At 40.2% G+C, this 20,440-nt stretch overlaps 1 protein-coding gene across 1 annotated transcript; it reads right to left on the bottom strand.

The window, feature by feature from the left end:
* Window positions 1-1,961: 1,961 nt before the first annotated feature.
* Window positions 1,962-13,848, bottom strand: LOC148356358 (uncharacterized). The gene is made up of 5 exons (XM_088347364.1): window positions 13,791-13,848; window positions 7,690-8,037; window positions 5,183-5,281; window positions 2,922-3,019; window positions 1,962-2,850 (listed from the first exon to the last, which is right to left on the bottom strand). Exons 1-5 carry the CDS (start codon window positions 13,846-13,848, stop codon window positions 2,785-2,787), a joined length of 669 nt encoding a protein of 222 aa, XP_088203490.1. The 3' UTR covers window positions 1,962-2,784.
* Window positions 13,849-20,440: the final 6,592 nt, after the last annotated feature.

The following is a 20,440-nucleotide window of genomic DNA, read 5'->3' as shown; positions in this document are numbered from 1 at the left end:
TTAACATTTTTTTTGCATGCAATCTAGCTAACATTTGACCCTTTTTGGTAGTTATCACGCTAAACTTTGGCCTACTTTTTAGCTAGCTAACTTGCTTCTTATTTTTATTATCTGGCTATCTTTTTAGCTTAGCAGCTAGTTATCTTCCTAACATTTGAGCTATTTAGCAAGCCATCAAGCTAGCTTTAAACTTTTTTTTTGCATGCGATCTAGCTATCATTTTACCCTTTTTGCTAATTTTCAAGCTAAAATTTTCCCTACTTTTGTAGCTAGCTAACTAGCTTTTTTATTTTAGCTTTCTATCTGGCTATCTTTTTAGCTTAGCAGCTAGCTTTCTTCCAACAATTTTAATTGAGCCAGGTCTCCACTTTTATTCAAATGCAACTGTCACAATTTTAGCTATTTTGCAAAATATCTAGCTGGCTTTTAACATTTTTTTGCATGCTATCTAGCTAATATTTTACCCTTTTTGCTAGCTTTCAAGCTAAAATTTGCCCTACTTTTTAGCTAGCATTTTTTAATTTTAGCTTTCTATCTGGCTATCTTTATAGTTTAGCAGCTAGCTGTCTTGCTACCATTTTAGCTATCAAGCAAGCTATCTAGCTACCATGAAATATTTTCTGAATGCTATCAAGCTAACATTATATCCTTTTTGCTAGTTATCGAGCTAAAATTTGGCCTACGTTTTAGCTAACTAACTCGCTTTTTTTTAATCATAGCTTTCTATCCGGCTATCTTTTTAGTTTAGCAGCTAGCTGTCTTGCTACCATTTTGGCTATCAAGCAAGCTATCTAGCTACCATGAAACATTTTCTCGATGCTATCAAGCTAACATTTTACGCTTTTCGCTAGTTATTGAGCTAAAATTTGGCCTATGTTTTAGCTAACTAACTCGCTTTTTTTTAATCATAGCTTTCTATCTGGCTATCTTTTTAGTTTAGCAGCTAGCTGTCTTGCTACCATTTTAGCTATCAAGCAAGCTATCTAGCTACCATGAAACATTTTCTCGATGCTATCAAGCTAACATTTTACGCTTTTCGCCAGTTATTGAGCTAAAATTTGGCCTAAGTTTTAGCTAACTCTCTTTTTTTTAATCATAGCTTTCTATCTGGCTATATTTTTAGTTTAGCAGCTAGCTGTTTTGCTACCATTTTAGCTATCAAGCAAGCCATCTAGCTACCATGAAACATTTTCTGAATGCTATCAAGCTAACATTTTACCCTTTTCGCTAGTTATTGAGCTAAAATTTGGCCTACGTTTTAGCTAACTCGCTTTTTTTTAATCATAGCTTTCTATCTGGCTATCTTTTCAGTTTAGCAGCTAGCTGTCTTGCTACCATTTTAGCTATCAAGCAACCCATTTAGCTACTATGAAACATTTTCTGAATGCTATCAAGCTAACATTTTACCCTTTTCGCTAGTTATTGAGCTAAAATTTGGCCTACGTTTTAGCTAACTCCCTTTTTTTTAATCATAGCTTTCTATCTGGCTATATTTTTAGTTTAGCAGCTAGCTGTTTTGCTACCATTTTAGCTATCAAGCAAGCCATCTAGCTACCATGAAACATTTTCTCGATGCTATCGAGCTAACATTTTACGCTTTTCGCTAGTTATTGAGCTAAAATTTGGCCTACGTTTTAGCTAACTAACTCGCTTTTTTTTAATCATAGCTTTCTATCTGGCTATCTATTTAGTTTAGCAGCTAGCTGTCTTGCTACCATTTTAGCTATCAAGCAAGCTATCTAGCTACCATGAAACATTTTCTCGATGATATCAAGCTAACATTTTACGCTTTTCGCTAGTTATCGAGCTAAAATTTGGCCTACGTTTTAGCTAACTAACTCGCTTTTTTTTAATCATAGCTTTCTATCCGGCTGTCTTTTTAGTTTAGCAGCTAGCTGTCTTGCTACCATTTTGGCTATCAAGCAAGCTATCTAGCTACCATGAAACATTTTCTCGATGCTATCAAGCTAACATTTTACGCTTTTCGCTAGTTATTGAGCTAAAATTTGGCCTATGTTTTAGCTAACTAACTCGCTTTTTTTTAATCATAGCTTTCTATCTGGCTATCTTTTTAGTTTAGCAGCTAGCTGTCTTGCTACCATTTTAGCTATCAAGCAAGCTATCTAGCTACCATGAAACATTTTCTCGATGCTATCAAGCTAACATTTTACCCTTTTCGCTAGTTATTGAGCTAAAATTTGGCCTAAGTTTTAGCTAACTCTCTTTTTTTTAATCATAGCTTTCTATCTGGCTATATTTTTAGTTTAGCAGCTAGCTGTTTTGCTACCATTTTAGCTATCAAGCAAGCCATCTAGCTACCATGAAACATTTTCTGAATGCTATCAAGCTAACATTTTACCCTTTTCGCTAGTTATTGAGCTAATATTTGGCCTACATTTTAGCTAGCCATCGAACTTTTTTTAGCTTTCTATCTGGCTATTTAGATGGATTTGTACTCTTTTAGCTAGCCATCTAGCTCCCTTTTATTTATTTTTACCTGATTACTATTCTAGCCAACGATCACGCCACTTTTTAGCCATTTAGCAAGCCATCTAGCTATTTTAGAAATGTATATCAAAGTGGGTGCCTTTGCGCTAATTTGTAACTGAAAGTAGCTGGACGCTTGATTTAAATGAAGTAGCTAGTTATTGTAACTAATTACTTGGAGTAACTGGCGATAACAAATCACCACTTGCCCTAAAAGCAGTAAAAAAGTAATAGATTTCGTTTTTTTTCAAGATGGTTGACCATGACAATGGCTGAAATCCTTGCATCCAGTCTTCTTCAGCAGCTTTGCTTCATCTCCGTACGCTCAAAGTAATCGACGGATTCGTACACGACCACTTGACACTGAAAGCGAAATGCGGGCGTGTTAAATGTGCACCGCCATGTTTTCTTCCCCGTAGTACGAGTGGACTCACCCAATGGGAAGAGCCCTCTGAGGAACTGCCGTTGCTGCGTTTATCCGTATCGGCGTCGTCCGAATCCAAGTGGGGACTTTCGTAGATGACTCGAGTCACTGAGAAGAACACTCACAATATAAAAGAGAGAATCTGTTTGTTTATCGTTTATTCCGTCTCTTGGTGTCGTCCGAAAGAACGGTTCCTAAAGAAGATTTGGAGACAAAATGCAAGAGGGCTTCTCCTTTCAGTGCAAGGGAGAGATTTAGAGAGCAGGTGGCTAGCTGTGCGCTAGCATAGGGTAACCTCGAATTGAGCCAGGTCTCCACGTTTATTCAAATGCAACCGTCCCGATTGTAGCGGTTGCCCATGGGTAATGGATCTGGCATTTGTGAAATACAGGCTGTGCAAGGCTGCGGCGCAGTGGTTAGCGCTTGTGCGGCACAGTTCATGTCATGGGAACCTGTCGTGGGTTCAAATCCAGCTCCAGACTTCCTGTGCGGAGTTTGTATGTCACTCCCCGTGCTTGCGTGGCTTTCCTCCGGGCACTCCGGTTTCCTCCCACGTTCCAAAAACATGCATTTCAGGTCAATTGGCCGCTCCAAATTGTCCCTAGGTGTGAATGAGCGAATGAGTTGTCTGTCCCTGTGTGCCCTGCGATTGGCTGGCAACCAGTTCAGGGTGTCCCCTGCCCACTGCCCAGAGATGGCTGGGATGGGCTCCAGCCCCCCCACCCCCCGCGACCCTAATGAGGATAAGCGGTACGGCTGATGAGATGATGATGAGGCTGTGCAAGGGTGCCACAAGAGAGTTGTTAGCCTAGCCGTAGCAGTCTCGCTAATGCCTTCTCTCCTGACGCCGCCTTATTCCTTTCCCGTGTCGATAACAAAAAGGCAGTTTTGTTTTGCTGGGCAGTGGCCACCTTGAGTTGTGCGCCCACCCCGCTATTTGACTGACATCATACACCAGCCAATCACAGTCGGGCACACACTTACACCCGCCCAACACACAAAGCCCTCCCTGTGATAGTATTTGATGTGAGCTGTCTGCTCAGAACTCAGCATGATATTTTGACATTCAAAAATTCAATTCAATTCCAAATCCGCAAAGCGAGATGTGACGAGAGATTCCTGTATGTTTGTTTAACCCTTATGTGGTGTTAGCGTTTCCAGTGACTTGTTTCAAGGATATAAAGTGTAATAACTGATGTGTCTCCGGGGCAATGGGAATATATGGTTATAGATGCATATAGTTTGTTGCATCTCAAAATACATGGCCCCAGTCATCCTCTCTTTAATGCTTGTTCCACTATTTTGGAATGCTTCCACCTGACAACATAGTATAATAGACCTGGATTTCAGGGTTTGGTGACTTTTAACTCTAAAAAGGATTTTCTTTTTTTTTTACGTTTTGTTTGTTTTGGTTGTTTACTTCTTTATGAATATTGAGTTAAGGATAATTCCCTATTTACGAACATTCGAGTTACGAAAAATGGTAGATACAAACATTTTTTTGTAAGTCGGAAAATATCCGGACGTTGCTGTAAGTTAGGTTTTGTACAGTGCACCTTTTTCCAAGAACAGGACAGTACTGTTGTGCTTCTTTCCGCCACTACCGGCGAGTGGCGCTGTGAGAGTTCACCCAGCATCCACCCCGAAGAAGAAATCCGGCTTCCTCTTCCTAGTTCGTGTGTAAACATATCATACTGTATCTTCAGCGCGCTAAGAACTTTGACATTTTTATTGTTTAATATCTCGTGCATCCATTCAAATTCCTTGGTGTAAAGAAGAGGCCAGACGTTTCTTTTGCAATGAAAGTGGAATAAGAAAGCTTGATGCGGTTGAGAAAATGGTTGGATCGCTTTTTTTTGGCCACTTTTTACCACGGAGGAGGAAGTTTCTTCACGCTTGAAGCTCGTCTTCCAAAAGTAAGTTAAATTCAACTTTATTTATCTTTATAGAGCATATTATTTTATGAAATGTTCATTTTTTAGTACAAAACAAGGTTACTTAAACCTTAAACATACATTCCAAACAATTTATAGCACTGAAGCAACTTATGAACAAATTCCACTTACGAATGATCGTCCGGAATGTATGTCGTTCGTAACTAGAAAATAATTGAGAAAATTGGATGTCACAAGTTCTTATTATTTATCTTTTCTTGCATTGGGAAAGAAAAACAAAACCATGTACTATTGTCATGTTTAATGATTTTGTCTTTTTATAAAAAATACATTTTTAAAGTTTCAATTCACTCAATTATAAAGTCATTTGACATACCTTTCGCTTGTTTGAGTTTGTAGATGCAGGCAAGCACCAAAAGGAGCAACAAAGCCAGCGAAGACAGAGAAATCCCAAGCTGAAGCCAGGGAGGCCCGTCTGCAAAAGGCCATTTTTATTTACCTTAAATTCCGGACTACAGACTGCACATGATTAAAAAAACGGGTGCGTACGTTTTTAGCATGAAAGTCAACTCGTTTTTTGTACAAGCCGCAAGTTTAAACAGCCATATGATCTCTTTCACATCCATTTCTTACATTTTAATTTAATCAACGGGGAAATGTCCAGTACAGAAAAGTAACACATTGTGCCGTGATCAGGACACTCGTTTCGGCTGTCATTCAAATAGTGCAGCAATCGATAATACTGAAATTGGCATTAACATACGCAGGGCTCCTGTGTGGAGTTTGCATGTTCTCCCCGTGCGTGCTTGGGATTCCTCCGGGCACTCCGGTTTCCTCCCACATTCCAAAAACATGCATTTTAGGTGAATTGGACGGTCCAAATTGTCCCTAGGAATGAATGAGCGAGTGCATTGTCTGTCTCTGAGTGCCCTGCGACTGGCTGGCAACCAGTTCAGGGTGTCCCCTGCCCACTGCCCGAAGATAGCTGGGATGGGCTCCAGCACCCCCGCGTCCCTACTGAGGATAAGCGGTGCAGATAATGGATGGATGAATATACGCAGGGGTGCGACAAATACATTCTCAAAACAAAACTCAATGTACGAAATGGACTAAAATCACAACATGCTGAGAAATCAACATACATAAATGCTTGGAATCTAACCATCCATATATAACAAGTAGTGTCGGCTGATTGATTGTTTAAGATCAATAATAAAAACGGTAACGTCATATTAGGCTGTGAAGTTATATACTGTTTTATTTTACGTAAAGTCAAATATACTTGGTCTAAAATCTGACTTCAGTGTTTGAGAGCAAACTATGAGAGAAGGTTTGTAGTGAACCACACTTTGCCTTGGAATGTGCCTTTACTTCCATTCTGTGCAGATAACAATGATTTATCACCTCGCCTGGAGTGGGGGAAAATGTGAATGGCACATCCTATCACCCCTCTTCCCATTCTTCAACCACGGTTGGGAAATTTGCATCGACGACGGCGCGGACCAATCAGCCAGAGGCTTGGTCATAGGGCATGAACATTTCATCGCCATGTGTCATAAGAAGGTTTGTAGTGAACCGCACTTTGCCTTGGAATGTGCCTTTACTTCCATTCTGTGCAGATAATAATGATTTATCACCTCGCCTGGAGTGGAGGAAAATGTGAATGGCACGTCCTATCACCCCTCTTCCCATTCTTCAACCACGGTTGGGAAATTTGCATCGAAGACGGCGCGGACCAATCAGCCAGAGGCTTGGTCATAGGGCATGAACATTTCATCGCCATGTGTCATAAAAGTGGGCAACCCGGAAGCCCCCGTCGTCTTTCTACACACGATTGTAATCGGCAAGGGGGAAAGATCCAATGTGTTTAACTCTTTGATTCAGCTAATAAATTAATATATGCACTACACTCGGCTCAATAACTAATCCGACTTTTGGGAATTCTCCAACTCTAAGAGTTTGGACAAAACACGTGAAGTGTCTTCGGAGTCAGATTTCAGGTTAAGAAATGTTAAAACCTTACAACTGTTATCAGTCCAATAACTGTCAGTTAGTAACTAGTGTCGGCATTTTTCATGATTTTTTTTATGTAGCAGTATTAATACTTGGACTGTCCTCTCTATCTCTGTCATGTGCGCAAAGGATGGGAATGCTTAAGATCAGTCGCATGTCTCAGCATGTGTAAAGGGCTTCTGAATTTTAGTCATTACAGTACATTGAGTTTTATATTGACAATGTATTTGTCACACCCCTGCTTATGTTCATTTCAATTTGATTACCGTAAATTCCGGACTATAGAGCGCACCTGATTATAAGCCGCACCCACCACATTTTAAGAGGAAAACTGATTTTGTACTTACACAAGCCGCACCTGCATATAAGCCGCATGCGCCCACATTAAAACATGTAACACGATCACAAATTTTGCCCAAACCCGGCTTTGAGTCGCGTGAATGTAACTGAGTATAAAGTACACAGTCCACAAACCACAGCCGGCAAAATGAACAGAAAATGCTACCGGTACTTAAGGTTTGATGCAGACCTGCAGAGTCCGGGTACCCGAAACTAATCCAAGGAAAAAAAGTCTATATTTCCAAAAAGGAGTGGCTTATAGTCCGGAATTTACGGTAATATTAACTGCTGCGCTATTTGATAAAAAATGACCGCTGCGAACGGAGTCCGTAAATAAATGTGTTTTAATCGTGGCACAATGTGTTACTTTGCTGTTCATAGTTACTCCCGCTGCTTGACCGCACTTGAGTATCTTCACTTTATCATTAAGAGCACTAGGCAGAAATTACATCACATCTAAAAAAAAAAGTGGCTTGCGGTCGGGAATTTTTTTTGAATAAGAAAATTTGGCTTCAAACTTGTCTTGCCTACCTCCTTCCATAGTGTCGTCGAACGTCTGACGCAGTACTGTAACTATTGTACCGTTTCCTGCGAGTTCCTTCAGAAACGGTATTTCCAAGCTGACCTGGCACACGTATATGCCCGAGTCCTCTGCCGTAATGTTGGCCCAATACAAGATGGCGCATGAATCTTCCCCAGCACCCTCTGGCTGGCAAATTTGGGGCGGTCGTTGGCAGACACGGTAGATACTGCCGTTTTTCAGCCACTCGATTCGAACTCTGGTGAAGTTTCCCTCCCAGCAGCAAGTAATGCTGGCAGGCTGGCCCTCCAAGACACTCACTTTGGGATTCTGGTTTATGCTCAAAGCCGAAGTTACTTCTGAAAGGAAGATAATGTTTTTCTTTAAAACTCGAAAGTTGTGCAAAAAATACTTCCACAAAGATCTTCGTTAGCAACTCGTTTTGGTTGTACAACGCTAAAGAATCCTTTATATAAAAGCGCACTATATAATCTGTGTTCAGTGTTCAGATACCTTATGATGAAATCCACAGAACAAACTGTAAATACGCCAAAACACCGGAAGAGAACTTAAAGGTATTTGATTGGGTGAGTGGGAGGGTGGGTGGAGCTATGCAAAAAGTGCAAGCACTCCCTCCCATCTCTCGCCCTACTCCGTCTGCGCCAAAGGTAAGCACATCAGGCTCCCTGTTTGCAGAATGTTGTGACGTTTTTTACAAAATAACTGCTTGCATCTGGTTTTGAAACCAATATGTATGAAAAAAAGGGTCAAAAGGAGTTTAACCGATCTTGAGTAATTGCAAGAAAGAGACAAGTTTAAAGTGGTATGTTTGTTGATTTTAGGACACGGGCTCTGGCATTATTCTCTTTTCATAATTTTCATCAAATCATCAAAAATAAATGTGCTGAAGACTAAGCTTTTGTCTGGGACGCGGGTTTAGCAATTTAGTAAATTTGTCTCATAATATATGGTGTGGCTTTTTTCCCAAAATAAAATTAATATATTTTGCTTTTATGGCACTTTGAGTCAAAAAGGTTCCCGACCCCTGGTCTAGTCCGTGAAGGCACCACTGAAGACATAACCCTGGACAGCTTTTTTTTTTACTGCTGATGGTTCCTGGCCTGCATTTGGCTCGTCGGACCAGTTCTTTTTGGTCTTCCTGTCCTTCTACCTTTTTGGACTATGCTCTGGAGAATGATCTTGGCCAGTCCTGATGATCTAGTGACATGACCATACTGCTGCAGTTTTCGTCCGCGCAGTTGACAACAGTTCTTCGTAGATCTCAATGTCCACTCTAATGAGGTTGTATACCGTTTTTTTTTTTTTTGTCACATGTCTATGTAGCGGATGCCAAGAAGTTTCCAATTGCATTGCATCTTCATATTTCTTTACAGCTTTGCTCTAAGAGTCCAGGTCCCAACGCTTGCATGAGTCTGATCTTTGATTTCACTGCTATGTTCTTGTACCTCCAGATGGGTTTAAGTCTAGCAAGTGCAGCTGTGGTTTGCGCCATCCTGGCCATGATTTCTGGTTTTGATCCCCTCTCAGCTTCAATATACCGTAAATTCCCGACTATACTGTAGAGCGCACCTGATTATAAGCCGCACCCACCACATTTTAGGAGGAAAACTGCTTTTATACTTACACAAGCCGCACCTGTATATAAGCCGCACGCGCCCACATTAACATTAAAACATGTAACACAATCACAAAAGTAACCCAAACCCGACTTGATGTCCCGCGATTGTAACTGAATATAAAGTACACAGTCCAAAAAAACATAGCCGGCTAATTGAACGGAAAATGATACCGGTAGTTAAGGTTTGATGCAGACCTGCAGAGTCCGGGCCCCGTTGAAAGTAATCCAAGGAAAAAAAAATCTGTATTTCTAAAGGTAAGGGTGGGAAAAATATATATCCACTATTGTCCGCTGCGTCCACAAACACGTCTCACCTTTACTCCACTTCCCATCAGCCCCCGTTGTTTTCGCCACTTCTTTTTGATTCGCCCGTGGAAAACATATCAGAATAAGTCTCTAAAATAAATACGTTACAAAAATATATAGTTGCAAATACATATTATACATGGTTACACATATTTACAAAGAAAGACGGTACACTGAGAGAGTTTTCAAAGCTTTAATAATAATAATAATATAACTTTCATCCCAAAACGTGACTGTGACAGGTAGCAACACGCTACTAGAAACACGCTTGCAAAATAGTAATCGGATCTGTTAAAAAAATATACCGTGCTTTGAAAATCACGGTAAACTGTCCCCATCTTCCTCCTTATAACTGACGCCCTCAAGGTCGTCTTCCTTAGTATCGGAAAGAAACTTTGTCATATAGACACGCTCGCAAGGTAAAGTTTACGTGCAATAGCTCTGTTTCCTTCTTTATCGGATTGCTCGATTGCGTTCAGCTTGAAAGCTGCGTCATGTGCCTTTCTTTTTGCAATTTGCATAACGAGGGTAAGTTAACGCTAATTGAATTTGTGCACAAGCTAAGAAGTTGCAGTCTTCCTCGGCGCATATACAGGGAGTGCAGAATTATTAGGCAAGTTGTATTTTTGAGGATTAATTTTATTATTGAACAACAACCATGTTCTTAATGAACCCAAAAGTCTCATTAATATCAAAGCTGAATATTTTGGAAGTTGGAGTGGGGCTTTTTTAGTTTTAGCTATTTTAGGAGGATATCTGTGTGTGCAGGTGACTATTACTGTGCATAATTATTAGGCAACTTAACAAAAAACAAATGTATACCCATTTCAATTATTTATTTTCATCAGGGAAACCAATATAACAGCTCAACATTCACAAATATACATTTCTGACATTCAAAAACAAAACAAAAACAAATCAGTGACCAATAGGTAAGGCGCCCGCTTTGAGACTGGGAGGTCGGTGGTTCGCGCCCCGGCCGAGTCATTCCTAAGACTTAAAAAGTGGTCGGCGGCGCCCTCTGTTGGCTGCGGCTGCATCGGCTCGCTACAACGGGTCAGGTGCAATCGACATTTCGTTCTGTGTACATTGTTACACAGAATGACAATACAAGGAAATTATTATTATTATTATTATTATATAGCCACCTTTCTTTGCAAGGACACTCAAAAGCCTGCCATCCATGGATTCTGTCAGTGCTTTGATCTGTTCACGATCAACATTGCGTGCAGCAGCAACCACAGCCTCCCAGACACTGTTCAGAGAGGTGTACTGTTTTCCCTCCTTGTAAATCTCACATTTGATGAGGGACCACAGGTTCTCTATGGGGTTCAGATCAGGTGAACAAGGAGGCCATGTCATTAGTTTTTCTTCTTTTAGACCCTTTCTTGCCAGCCACGCTGTGGAGTACTTGGATGCGTGTGATGGAGCGTTGTCCTGCATGAAAATCATGTTTTTCTTGAAGGATGCGGACTTCTTCCTGTACCACTGCTTGAAGAAGGTGTCTTCCAGAAACTGGCAGTAGGACTGGGAGTTGAGCTTGAGTCCATCCTCAACCCGAAAAGGCCCCACAAGCTCATCTTTGATGATACCAGCCCATACCAGTACCCCACCTCCACCTTGCTGGCGTCTGAGGCGGACTGGAGCTCTCTGCCCTTTACCGATCCAGCCACGGGCCCATCCATCTGGCCCATCAAGACTCACTCTCATTTTATCAGTCCATAAAACCTTAGAAAAATCCGTCTTGAGATTTTTCTTGGCCCAGTCTTGACGTTTCAGCTTGTGTGTCTTGTTCAGTGGTGGTCGTTTTTCAGCCTTTCTTACCTTGGCCATGTCTCTGAGTATTGCACACCTTGTGCTTTTGGGCACTCCAGTGATGTTGCAGCTCTGAAATATGGCAAAACTGGTGGCAAGTGGCATCTTGGCAGCTGTACGCTTGACTTTTCTCAGTTCACGGGCAGTTATTTTGCGCCTTGGTTTTTCTACACGCTTCTTGCCACCCTGTTGACTATTTTGAATGTAACGCTTGATTGTTCGATGATCACGCTTCAGAAGCTTGGCAATTTTAAGAGTGCTGCATCCCTCTGCAAGATATCTCACTATTTTTGACTTTTCAGAGCCTGTCAAGTCCCTCTTCTGACCCATTTTGCCAAAGGAAAGGAAGTTGCCTAATAATTATGCACACCTGATATAGGGTGTTGATGTCATTAGACCACACCCCTTCTCATTACAGAGATGCACATCACCTGATATGCTTAATTGGTAGTAGGCTTTCGAGCCTATACAGCTTGGAGTAAGACAACATGCATAAAGAGGATGATGTGGTCAAAATACTCATTTGCCTAATAATTCTGCACTCCCTGTATTCCAGCGGTCTAAATCTTACCTTTTGTACTCGAGCGCCGCTGGCAGCCGTTAGAAAAATGACATAAATTGGCCGCATAACTGAATAAGCCGCAGGGTTGAACGTTTGGGGAAAAAGTAGCGGCTTATAGTCCGGAATTTACGGTAGTTAAATTTGGTGAGTTTCAATCTCTTTGTGGTGATGTCTGAGGTGATACTTTGGTAGTTGTTAGTCACCACTTCTGTTATTTATGTGCTGATTTCCATCCAAAACCGTGTTAATGCTTTGTCTACACGATTGAACAGATCTCAGAGTTCCTGTTTTTCTCCTGCGAGTCCAGCAATATCACCAAGAAAATGGAGGTCAGTGATGTTGTGTGTCCACCAGTGCTGATCATACCTTCATGTTGATCTAGGGCAGGGGTGGCTAACCCGGTCCTGGAGAGGGATGGGAAGGGCACCTGTATGATGCGGCAGGGGTAAACCAGTGAAAACTGTCGGGCCCTGCTGTTGTGTCACCCTGACTTGAGTAACATGGCTGCTTTCTTGTGTCCCGTTTCATCTGGAGCGACGAAAGCATGACCAACTTGGTTGCCGAGGTGCTTGACGTGTTTGGACACATGGGTCCTGCATGTTTTGGAGGTTTCTCTGCTCCAACACAAGTGACGCCAATTTTCAGGAGGCTTTGTGAGAGCTTCATAATGATCCAGGTGATTGGAATCACCTGTTTTGGAGCAGAGAAACCTCCAAAACATGCAGGACATGAGACTCTCCAGGACCGGGTGAGCCACCCCTGATCTAGGGCTTCAGTCATGATCCTCTCCAGGAAGATTTTGAATAAAATTGGAGAGAGAATGCAGTCTTGTCTTACGTTGACTCTGGTTTGAAACCACGCTCCAATGGTACCATGGATCAGGACCACACAGTCCTGACTGGCATAGTCATACAGTTTTTCAATGGTCTGAACTAGTTTCTAGCCTATGTTGTATCTCCACATGGTGGCCACCAAGCTCTGTTAAAGGCCTCCTTGAAATCCACAAAGATGTAATAGAGGTTTCTCTGGTGTTGGATAGGATGCACGGATTAAAAATCTGTACTGGGCGGCAGTAGCTCAGGAGGTAGAGCGATCGTTTTAGGATTAAGGGATCCCAGTTCGAATCCCAGCTTGTCCGTGTTACATGCCCAAGTGTCCTTGGGTAAGACACTGAACCCCCAATACTCCCAATAAGCAGGTTAGCGCCTTACATGGCTGCAAAACAAGGCCGCTATTGGGAAATGTGGAGCAGATTGTAAAGCGCTTTGGGAAGTCATTGACTTGAAAAGCGCTATATAAATGCAGATCATTTCATTTCATTTCATTTACTGTGGTTTTCCTTCTCTCCCACACACACTACCGATACTTTTCATTTAAATGACGAAAAATGACACTTAAAATAGGGCAGCGCGGTGGTTAGCGCGTGTGCAGCACAGTTCTGAGGTCACGGGTTCAAATCCAGCTACCAACCTTTCTGTGCGGAGTTTGCATGTTCTCCCCGAGCTTGGTGAATTTGTCGGTCCAAATTGTCCCTAAAGTGTGAATGAGCGAGTGAGTTGTCTGTCCCTATGTGCCCTGCGACTGGCTGGCAACCAATTCAGGGTGTCCCCTGCCCACTGCCCGGAGATGGCTGGGATGGGCTCCAGTACCCCCCGCGACCCTACTGAGGATAAGCCGTGCAGATAATGGATGGATGGATAAATGGACACATAAAATAAGCAAGAATTCCCGCCAAATTGTATTTGAAGAAACAAACAGACCAGCGTCTTTCGAACAGATTTTCTACTTACCCTGTAATGAGAACACGCAGTGGGAGGCGAGAAGCAGGCAGCTCAGCAGACGCTTCATGGTTCCCCACAAAAAGCAAGACTCTGCTTTCGATATCTTCTCTCTGAAAAAAAAACCCTCCCACTGTCAGCAGATTGAGCAAGATGACAAAGTCATGGCTTGCGCTCGACTGTGACATCAACCTATGCAATGGCTTCCCAACATAAAGTGCTAAAACCACACAATTTGCATTATTGTGGCAATCAAATCATCTTTCTGACGCTTGTTTGGTCGAGTTTACGTAGATGCTTGAAGGACTAAGTTTAAGGAAGTTAAGTGGATAAACTCCCTTAATTATTTGTGCTTTGGGTATTTTTAGTGTAGCCCCGTGTTTCTAATGGGTCATCGTTAGATAAGAAGCAGAAAATGCTCTCATTTCATTCATCACCAGGGTTGGGTAGGGTTACTTTAACTTGATTACTTTCAATGACTTTTGGATTACTCCAATACCAAATATGCTAATAAAAGACAAAAGTAACTAAATATGAATAAAATGATGACTCACAACACGTGGTAAGCTTTCTCTCCTGGCTTTGATCTCTTTGATCTCTGGCAAAACTAACAAAATGCAGGGTTGGGTAGGGTTACTTTAACTTGATTACTTTCAATGACTTTTGGATTACTCCAATACCAAATATGCTAATAAAAGACAAAAGTAACTAAATATGAATAAAATGATGACTCACAACACATGGTAAGCTTTCTCTCCTGGCTTTGATCTCTTTGATCTCTGGCAAAACTAACAAAATGCAGGGTTGGGTAGGGTTACTTTAACTTGATTACTTTCAATGACTTTTGGATTACTCCAATACCAAATATGCTAATAAAAGACAAAAGTAACTAAATATGAATAAAATGATGACTCACAACACATGGTAAGCTTTCTCTCCTGGCTTTGATCTCTCTGATCTCCGGCTAAACTAACATAAAATGCAGGGTTGGGTAGGGTTACTTTAACTTGATTACTTTCAATGACTTTTGGATTACTCCAATACCAAATATGCTAATAAAAGACGAAAGTAACTAAATATGAATAAAATGATGACTCACAACACGTGGTAAGCTTTCTCTCCTGGCTTTGATCTCTCTGATCTCCGGCTAAACTAACATAAAATGCAGGGTTGGGTAGGGTTACTTTAACTTGATTACTTTCAATGACTTTTGGATTACTCCAATACCAAATATGCTAATAAAAGACAAAAGTAACTAAATATGAATAAAATGATGACTCACAACACGTGGTAAGCTTTCTCTCCTGGCTTTGATCTCTTTGATCTCCGGCAAAACTAACATAAAATGCAGGGTTGGGTAGGGTTACTTTAACTGGATTACTTTCAATTACTTTTAGATTACTCCGATACCAAATATGCTAATAAAAGACAAAATAAACTAAATATGAATAAAATGATGACTCACAACACATGGTAAGCTTTCTCTCCTGGCTTTGATCTCTCTGATCTCCGGCTAAACTAACATAAAATGCAGGGTTGGGTAGGGTTACTTTAACTTGATTACTTTCAATGACTTTTGGATTACTCCAATACCAAATATGCTAATAAAAGACGAAAGTAACTAAATATGAATAAAATGATGACTCACAACACGTGGTAAGCTTTCTCTCCTGGCTTTGATCTCTTTGATCTCCGGCAAAACCAACATAAAATGCAGGGTTGGGTAGGGTTACTTTAACTTGATTACTTTCAATTACTTTTGGATTACTCCAATACCAAATATGCTAATAAAAGACAAAAGAAACTAAATATGAATAAAATGACTAGATTTTGTGCCGGCTTGTGGAGTAACGGAATACATGGAACGGCAAAAATGATGTTGGCAAGCTGTTTGGATTGATTTTCATTTTGTTTCTGTCGCATTTTGCACACCCCAACGGAGCTTTATCGTCGACAGAGACTTTAATCGGGCATGTTTATGTACTGTACTCCCAAATCCATTCAATATGTGGACTGAGTAATTCAGGAAAAACACTGGACTATGTGTAATGTAAAATCAAACATTCCGGTTGTATCCACCAACTCTGTTTGTCCCTCACCCCCCTCATTCCAACCCCTCCTCCGAAGGAAAACAAAGCCTACTTACAACAAAGACAGTTAGTTCTTTGTTCCTTTATCTCTTTGTTTCCTTATCCTCACTGTAAATGTGGAACTGGAGTCGTCCAATTTCGTTGTCACAGCATATCCCATGTTGTAACAATGACAATAAAGGCATATTCAATTCTATTCTATTCTATTTTATGTTAGTTTTGCCGGAGATCAAAGAGATCAAAGCCAGGAGAGAAAGCTTACCACGTGTTGTGAGTCATCATTTTATTCCTATTTAGTTTCTTTTGTCTTTTATTAGCATATTTGGTATTGGCGTCATCCAAAAGTAATTGAAAGTACCGTAAATTCAGGACTATAGAGCGCACCTGATTATAAGCCGCACCCACCACATTTTAAGAGGAAAACTGCTTTTATACTTACACAAGCCGCACCTGTGTATAAGCCGCATGCGCCCACATTAAAACATGTAACACAATCACAAAAGTAACTAATTTGATTTTATTCCTATTTAGTTTCTTTTGTGTTTTATTAGTATATTTGGTATTGGAGTAATCCAAAAGTAATTGAAAGTAATCCAGTTAAAGTAACCCTACCCAACCCTGTTCATCACATACAACAAATGAACCTTTGCAAAAATACTGTACACATTTTCTCATTCTAAAGTTCCGTGCCTAAGGCATGGTTGACAAACTCATTGTGACCGAGGTCCACATCATTGTTAGAGTAGTCTTCAAAGGGTCATAATTTACGAATGTAACTAAATGATTGATAGCTATGCAAAATCAATTTAATATTCACGATAATATATGACACCCATCTATCCATTATCTGCACCGCTTGTCCTCAGTAGGGTCGTGGGCAATGTTCCCTGTAATTTTCCAGGGGTCTGAGCGTTCACACAAAGTCGGTGAGCGACGCTTGAAACAACAGTGAGCAACAGCAATCCCAAGTGTGGCAAGATAATTCATTATCAAACATGTCCAAAACTTGACATCAAGTTACATTTTGCTGAGTTTCCGGCAATACAAAATGATTTTTCTCTTTTGAATGAATTGACTCATGTACTATTCTTACAATTCTTTCACAAGATATCCATTTCTTTTTATTTCCTGATATATTTTCTCGCATATATTAACATTTTTGGGGGCTTATTTAGTCGGTTGTAAGATACAGAACTGTACTTAATCACATTTTTTAGTGGAAGTACAATGTTGGCAACAAGATTCACTTGATATCATTGGAAATTATTTGAATACAACACAAACTTTTTCTTCTTTTTTCCGTGTTTTTTCAATTCCTTTAAAAAAATCTCATTGTGATTATTTTTCCCGAGCTGTTACTTTTTTCCTACATTTCTTTTTTTTCTTTTTTTCTAAATGTTTCCCTCTTTATTTCTCTTGTTTCTTTTTTCTCAGTTTTTCACAAATTTTTCATTTTGGTATTATTTTTTTCTTTTTTGTTCTATTCCCCCCTTCCTTTAAGTCATTTAGTAGCCTAGATGGTAGTGTGCCCGCTTTGAGACTGGGAGGTCGCTGGTTCGCGCCTCGGCCGAGACATACCTAATTGGTATAATGGCGGCGCCCTCTGTTGGCTGCGGCTGCATCGACTCGCTACAACGGGTCAGGTGTATCGACATTTCGTTCTGTGTACATTGTTACAAAGAATGACAATACAAAGGAAATTATTATTATTATATTATTATTTTGTGCATAATTTTACATAATATTTGGTCATGTTGGGATTAAAGAAGCAAAAACAACCTGAAGAGCCGTTTAGGACCCGAAAGAGCAGATTCCTTTCAGTGAGCCGAGCGGATTAAGCCGGTTCTCGACCGACACTTCTAACTTTACTCAACTTTTTTCTATGACTTGAAAATACCGGGATAGAACGTCAGGGGAACCTGTGTATTTTTTCTTGAAGCACAAGTATTCACTTTCCCATTTCTGCAGAACATCAATTTTTCTTTTTGGATATTTTTGGGATCATTTTTTCCTCAATTCCACTCATTTGTATAAAAACACTGCCAGTCATGGCACTGGGCAATCACTTTGTGGTCCTAAAATCATTTTCATTGTTATACTGCAATACAGTGAAGCAGCAAGAGTATTTTAAAAAAATATAATTTGACAGTACAAAAGTTCTAGCACGAAAATGGCTAGCTGGTTAAAAACATGTGGAGGAGATACGTTGTTCCTTGGGAGGGGTATTTATAATTACTGTAATTAATATTTCTAAATCTATTTTTTTTAAAAAGTGTTTCCTAAATTCAATTCGTTGTAGTTTTTGAAACCAAAAAAAAAAAAACAAAATTAGAAAATAAGGTCACAGAGAATTAGACAAAAAATATCCAGACATTTGAAAAACACTATAAATGGTCGTTATTATCTCCTTACAGAACATCTTCTCTCATTTTGGGTGAATTTCAGTGTATCACCATCTTTTCCAATGATCTGTTTGTCCCCTTTTGAGTTTTTCCTTTCCCTCATGTAGGTTTTAGATCAGGGGAGGGTGTAATAATAGTCTATAGTCTGTACTTTGCATTGGCCTGTACAGCCCTTTGAGACTCTGTGATTAAAGACATCACAAATAAACATGGCATGTTTATTATCTTGGCTGAATTTAGCCTCAAATCGCTTGCATGAAAGCAGGTTAAATTTAGCTCGACTCCGTTACTGTGTTTGTTCTTTTTGAAGGATCAATGGAATTAAATTGAAGGACAAAAAAACTAGAATGAGTTAGAATTGGCAAACCTGCACCTGATTAATCCGATAGTGCCGGCCAGACAACTTCCAACTGCGGTAAATCAGTTATCCTGGATTTCTATCTTCCACTTGTGTGCAACACCTACCTGAGTAACTCCCCGCCGACTCACTGAAGCATATTCTGGTCGCTATTGTCACGTCGCCACGTGTAATCTGTGTATCATGACGTTCGTCTGAGCGTTCACACAAAGTCGGTGAGCAACGCTTGAAACCACAGTGAGCAACGGCAATCCCAAGTGTGGCAAGATAATTGATTATCAAACATGTCCAAAACTTGACATCAAGTTATGTTTTTCTGAGTTTCCGGCAATGCAAAAAAAAATTTCACTTTTGAATGAATTGACTCATGTACTATTGCAAAGGTGCGGCCTACACACGTCGTTTGTTCTTACAATTCTTTCACAAGATATCCATTTCTTTTTATTTCCTGATATATTTTGTCGCATAATATTAACATTTTTGGGGGCTCATTGAGTCGGTTGTAAGATACAGAACTGTACTTAATCACATTTTTTAGTGGAAGTACAATGTTGGCAACAAGATTCACTTGATATAATTGGAAATTATTTGAATGCAACAAACTTTTTCTACTTTTTTTTCAATTCCTTTAAAAAAATCTCATTATATTTCATTTCATTTTTTTCGAGCTGTTGCTTTTTTCTTTTTGTTCTCTATTTACTTATTTCCTACATTTCTTTTTCTTTTTTTTCCGGCTTTTTTCAAAATGTTTCCTTCTTTTTTTCTCTTCCTTTTGTTTCTTTTTTTCTCTGCTTTTCACTACTTTTTCATTTTGGTATTTTTTTTCTTTTTTGTTCTATTCCCCCTTCTTTTAAGTCATTTTGTGCATAATTTTACATAATATTTGGTCATGTTGGGATTAAAGAAGCAAAAACAACCCGAAGAGCCGTTTAGGACCCGAAAGAGCCGGTTCCTTTTAGTGAGCCGAGCCGAAGAAGCCGGTTCTCGACAAACTCTACTAACTTTACTCAACTTCGTTCTACTTCGACTCGACATCAAAATACCGCATTTAGGACACAACGTCAGGGATACCCCTGTCTTTTTACCTTCATGCACTGTAACTTTGACATAAATCGCTTCTTAATGAGTCATTTTTAGCCCTCTTTTTTTGTGCACTGGCTAGATTTTCTTGTGGTCACATTACATTTCAGTGGAGATCAGTTGTTGAACTCCAAGTGCAGACAACAAACACACAGAGACACAGCAGACCTTGTTGAAATCCTGTTTAAATAAAAAGTAAGGGTAGACAAAAGGAGGCGTTTTCGGGTGGGGGGGGGACATTCAAACAGACAGGCAGCCAGTGCTAATAAGAGTGAGTGTCAGGAGTGAACATGACACCCCCCCAGAAAAAAATAAAAAATGAAAAAAAATAAAGAGGCAGCTCGAGTGACCTCCTGCGCCAACACCCGCAAGTCAGTAGTAAAATCCACATGAAACATATTAACAGGGAACATTTACAAAAGTGTACCATTGCTTCACCTCCGAATTACCACAGGAAAATATTTGGGGAGAAGATAAAACACTAAATATGGAGAAGTAGGCGGGAGCTTATGAAAAATGAACATTGATAAATTAGAGTATTATTATACCTCTGCTACACAATTTGATGGATAAAAGAAGAATTGTTATGCGTCTATTCAAACTGCCTTCACAAAAGACACAGTGCAAGTGGGAAAACTGGAGCTGTAGCGCCACCTAGCGGCTGACTTTTGCCATCACAGCGGACAAGCGACCGTATTTTCCGCAGTATAAGGTGACCCCCAGAAATAATCT

Source organism: Urocampus carinirostris, chromosome 11 (genome assembly GCF_059441175.1).
Source record: "Urocampus carinirostris isolate Australia breed hairy pipefish chromosome 11, RoL_Ucar_1.0, whole genome shotgun sequence".
NCBI classification, from domain to species: domain Eukaryota; kingdom Metazoa; phylum Chordata; class Actinopteri; order Syngnathiformes; family Syngnathidae; genus Urocampus; species Urocampus carinirostris.
This window is presented reverse-complemented; position numbering and strand designations above follow the sequence as displayed.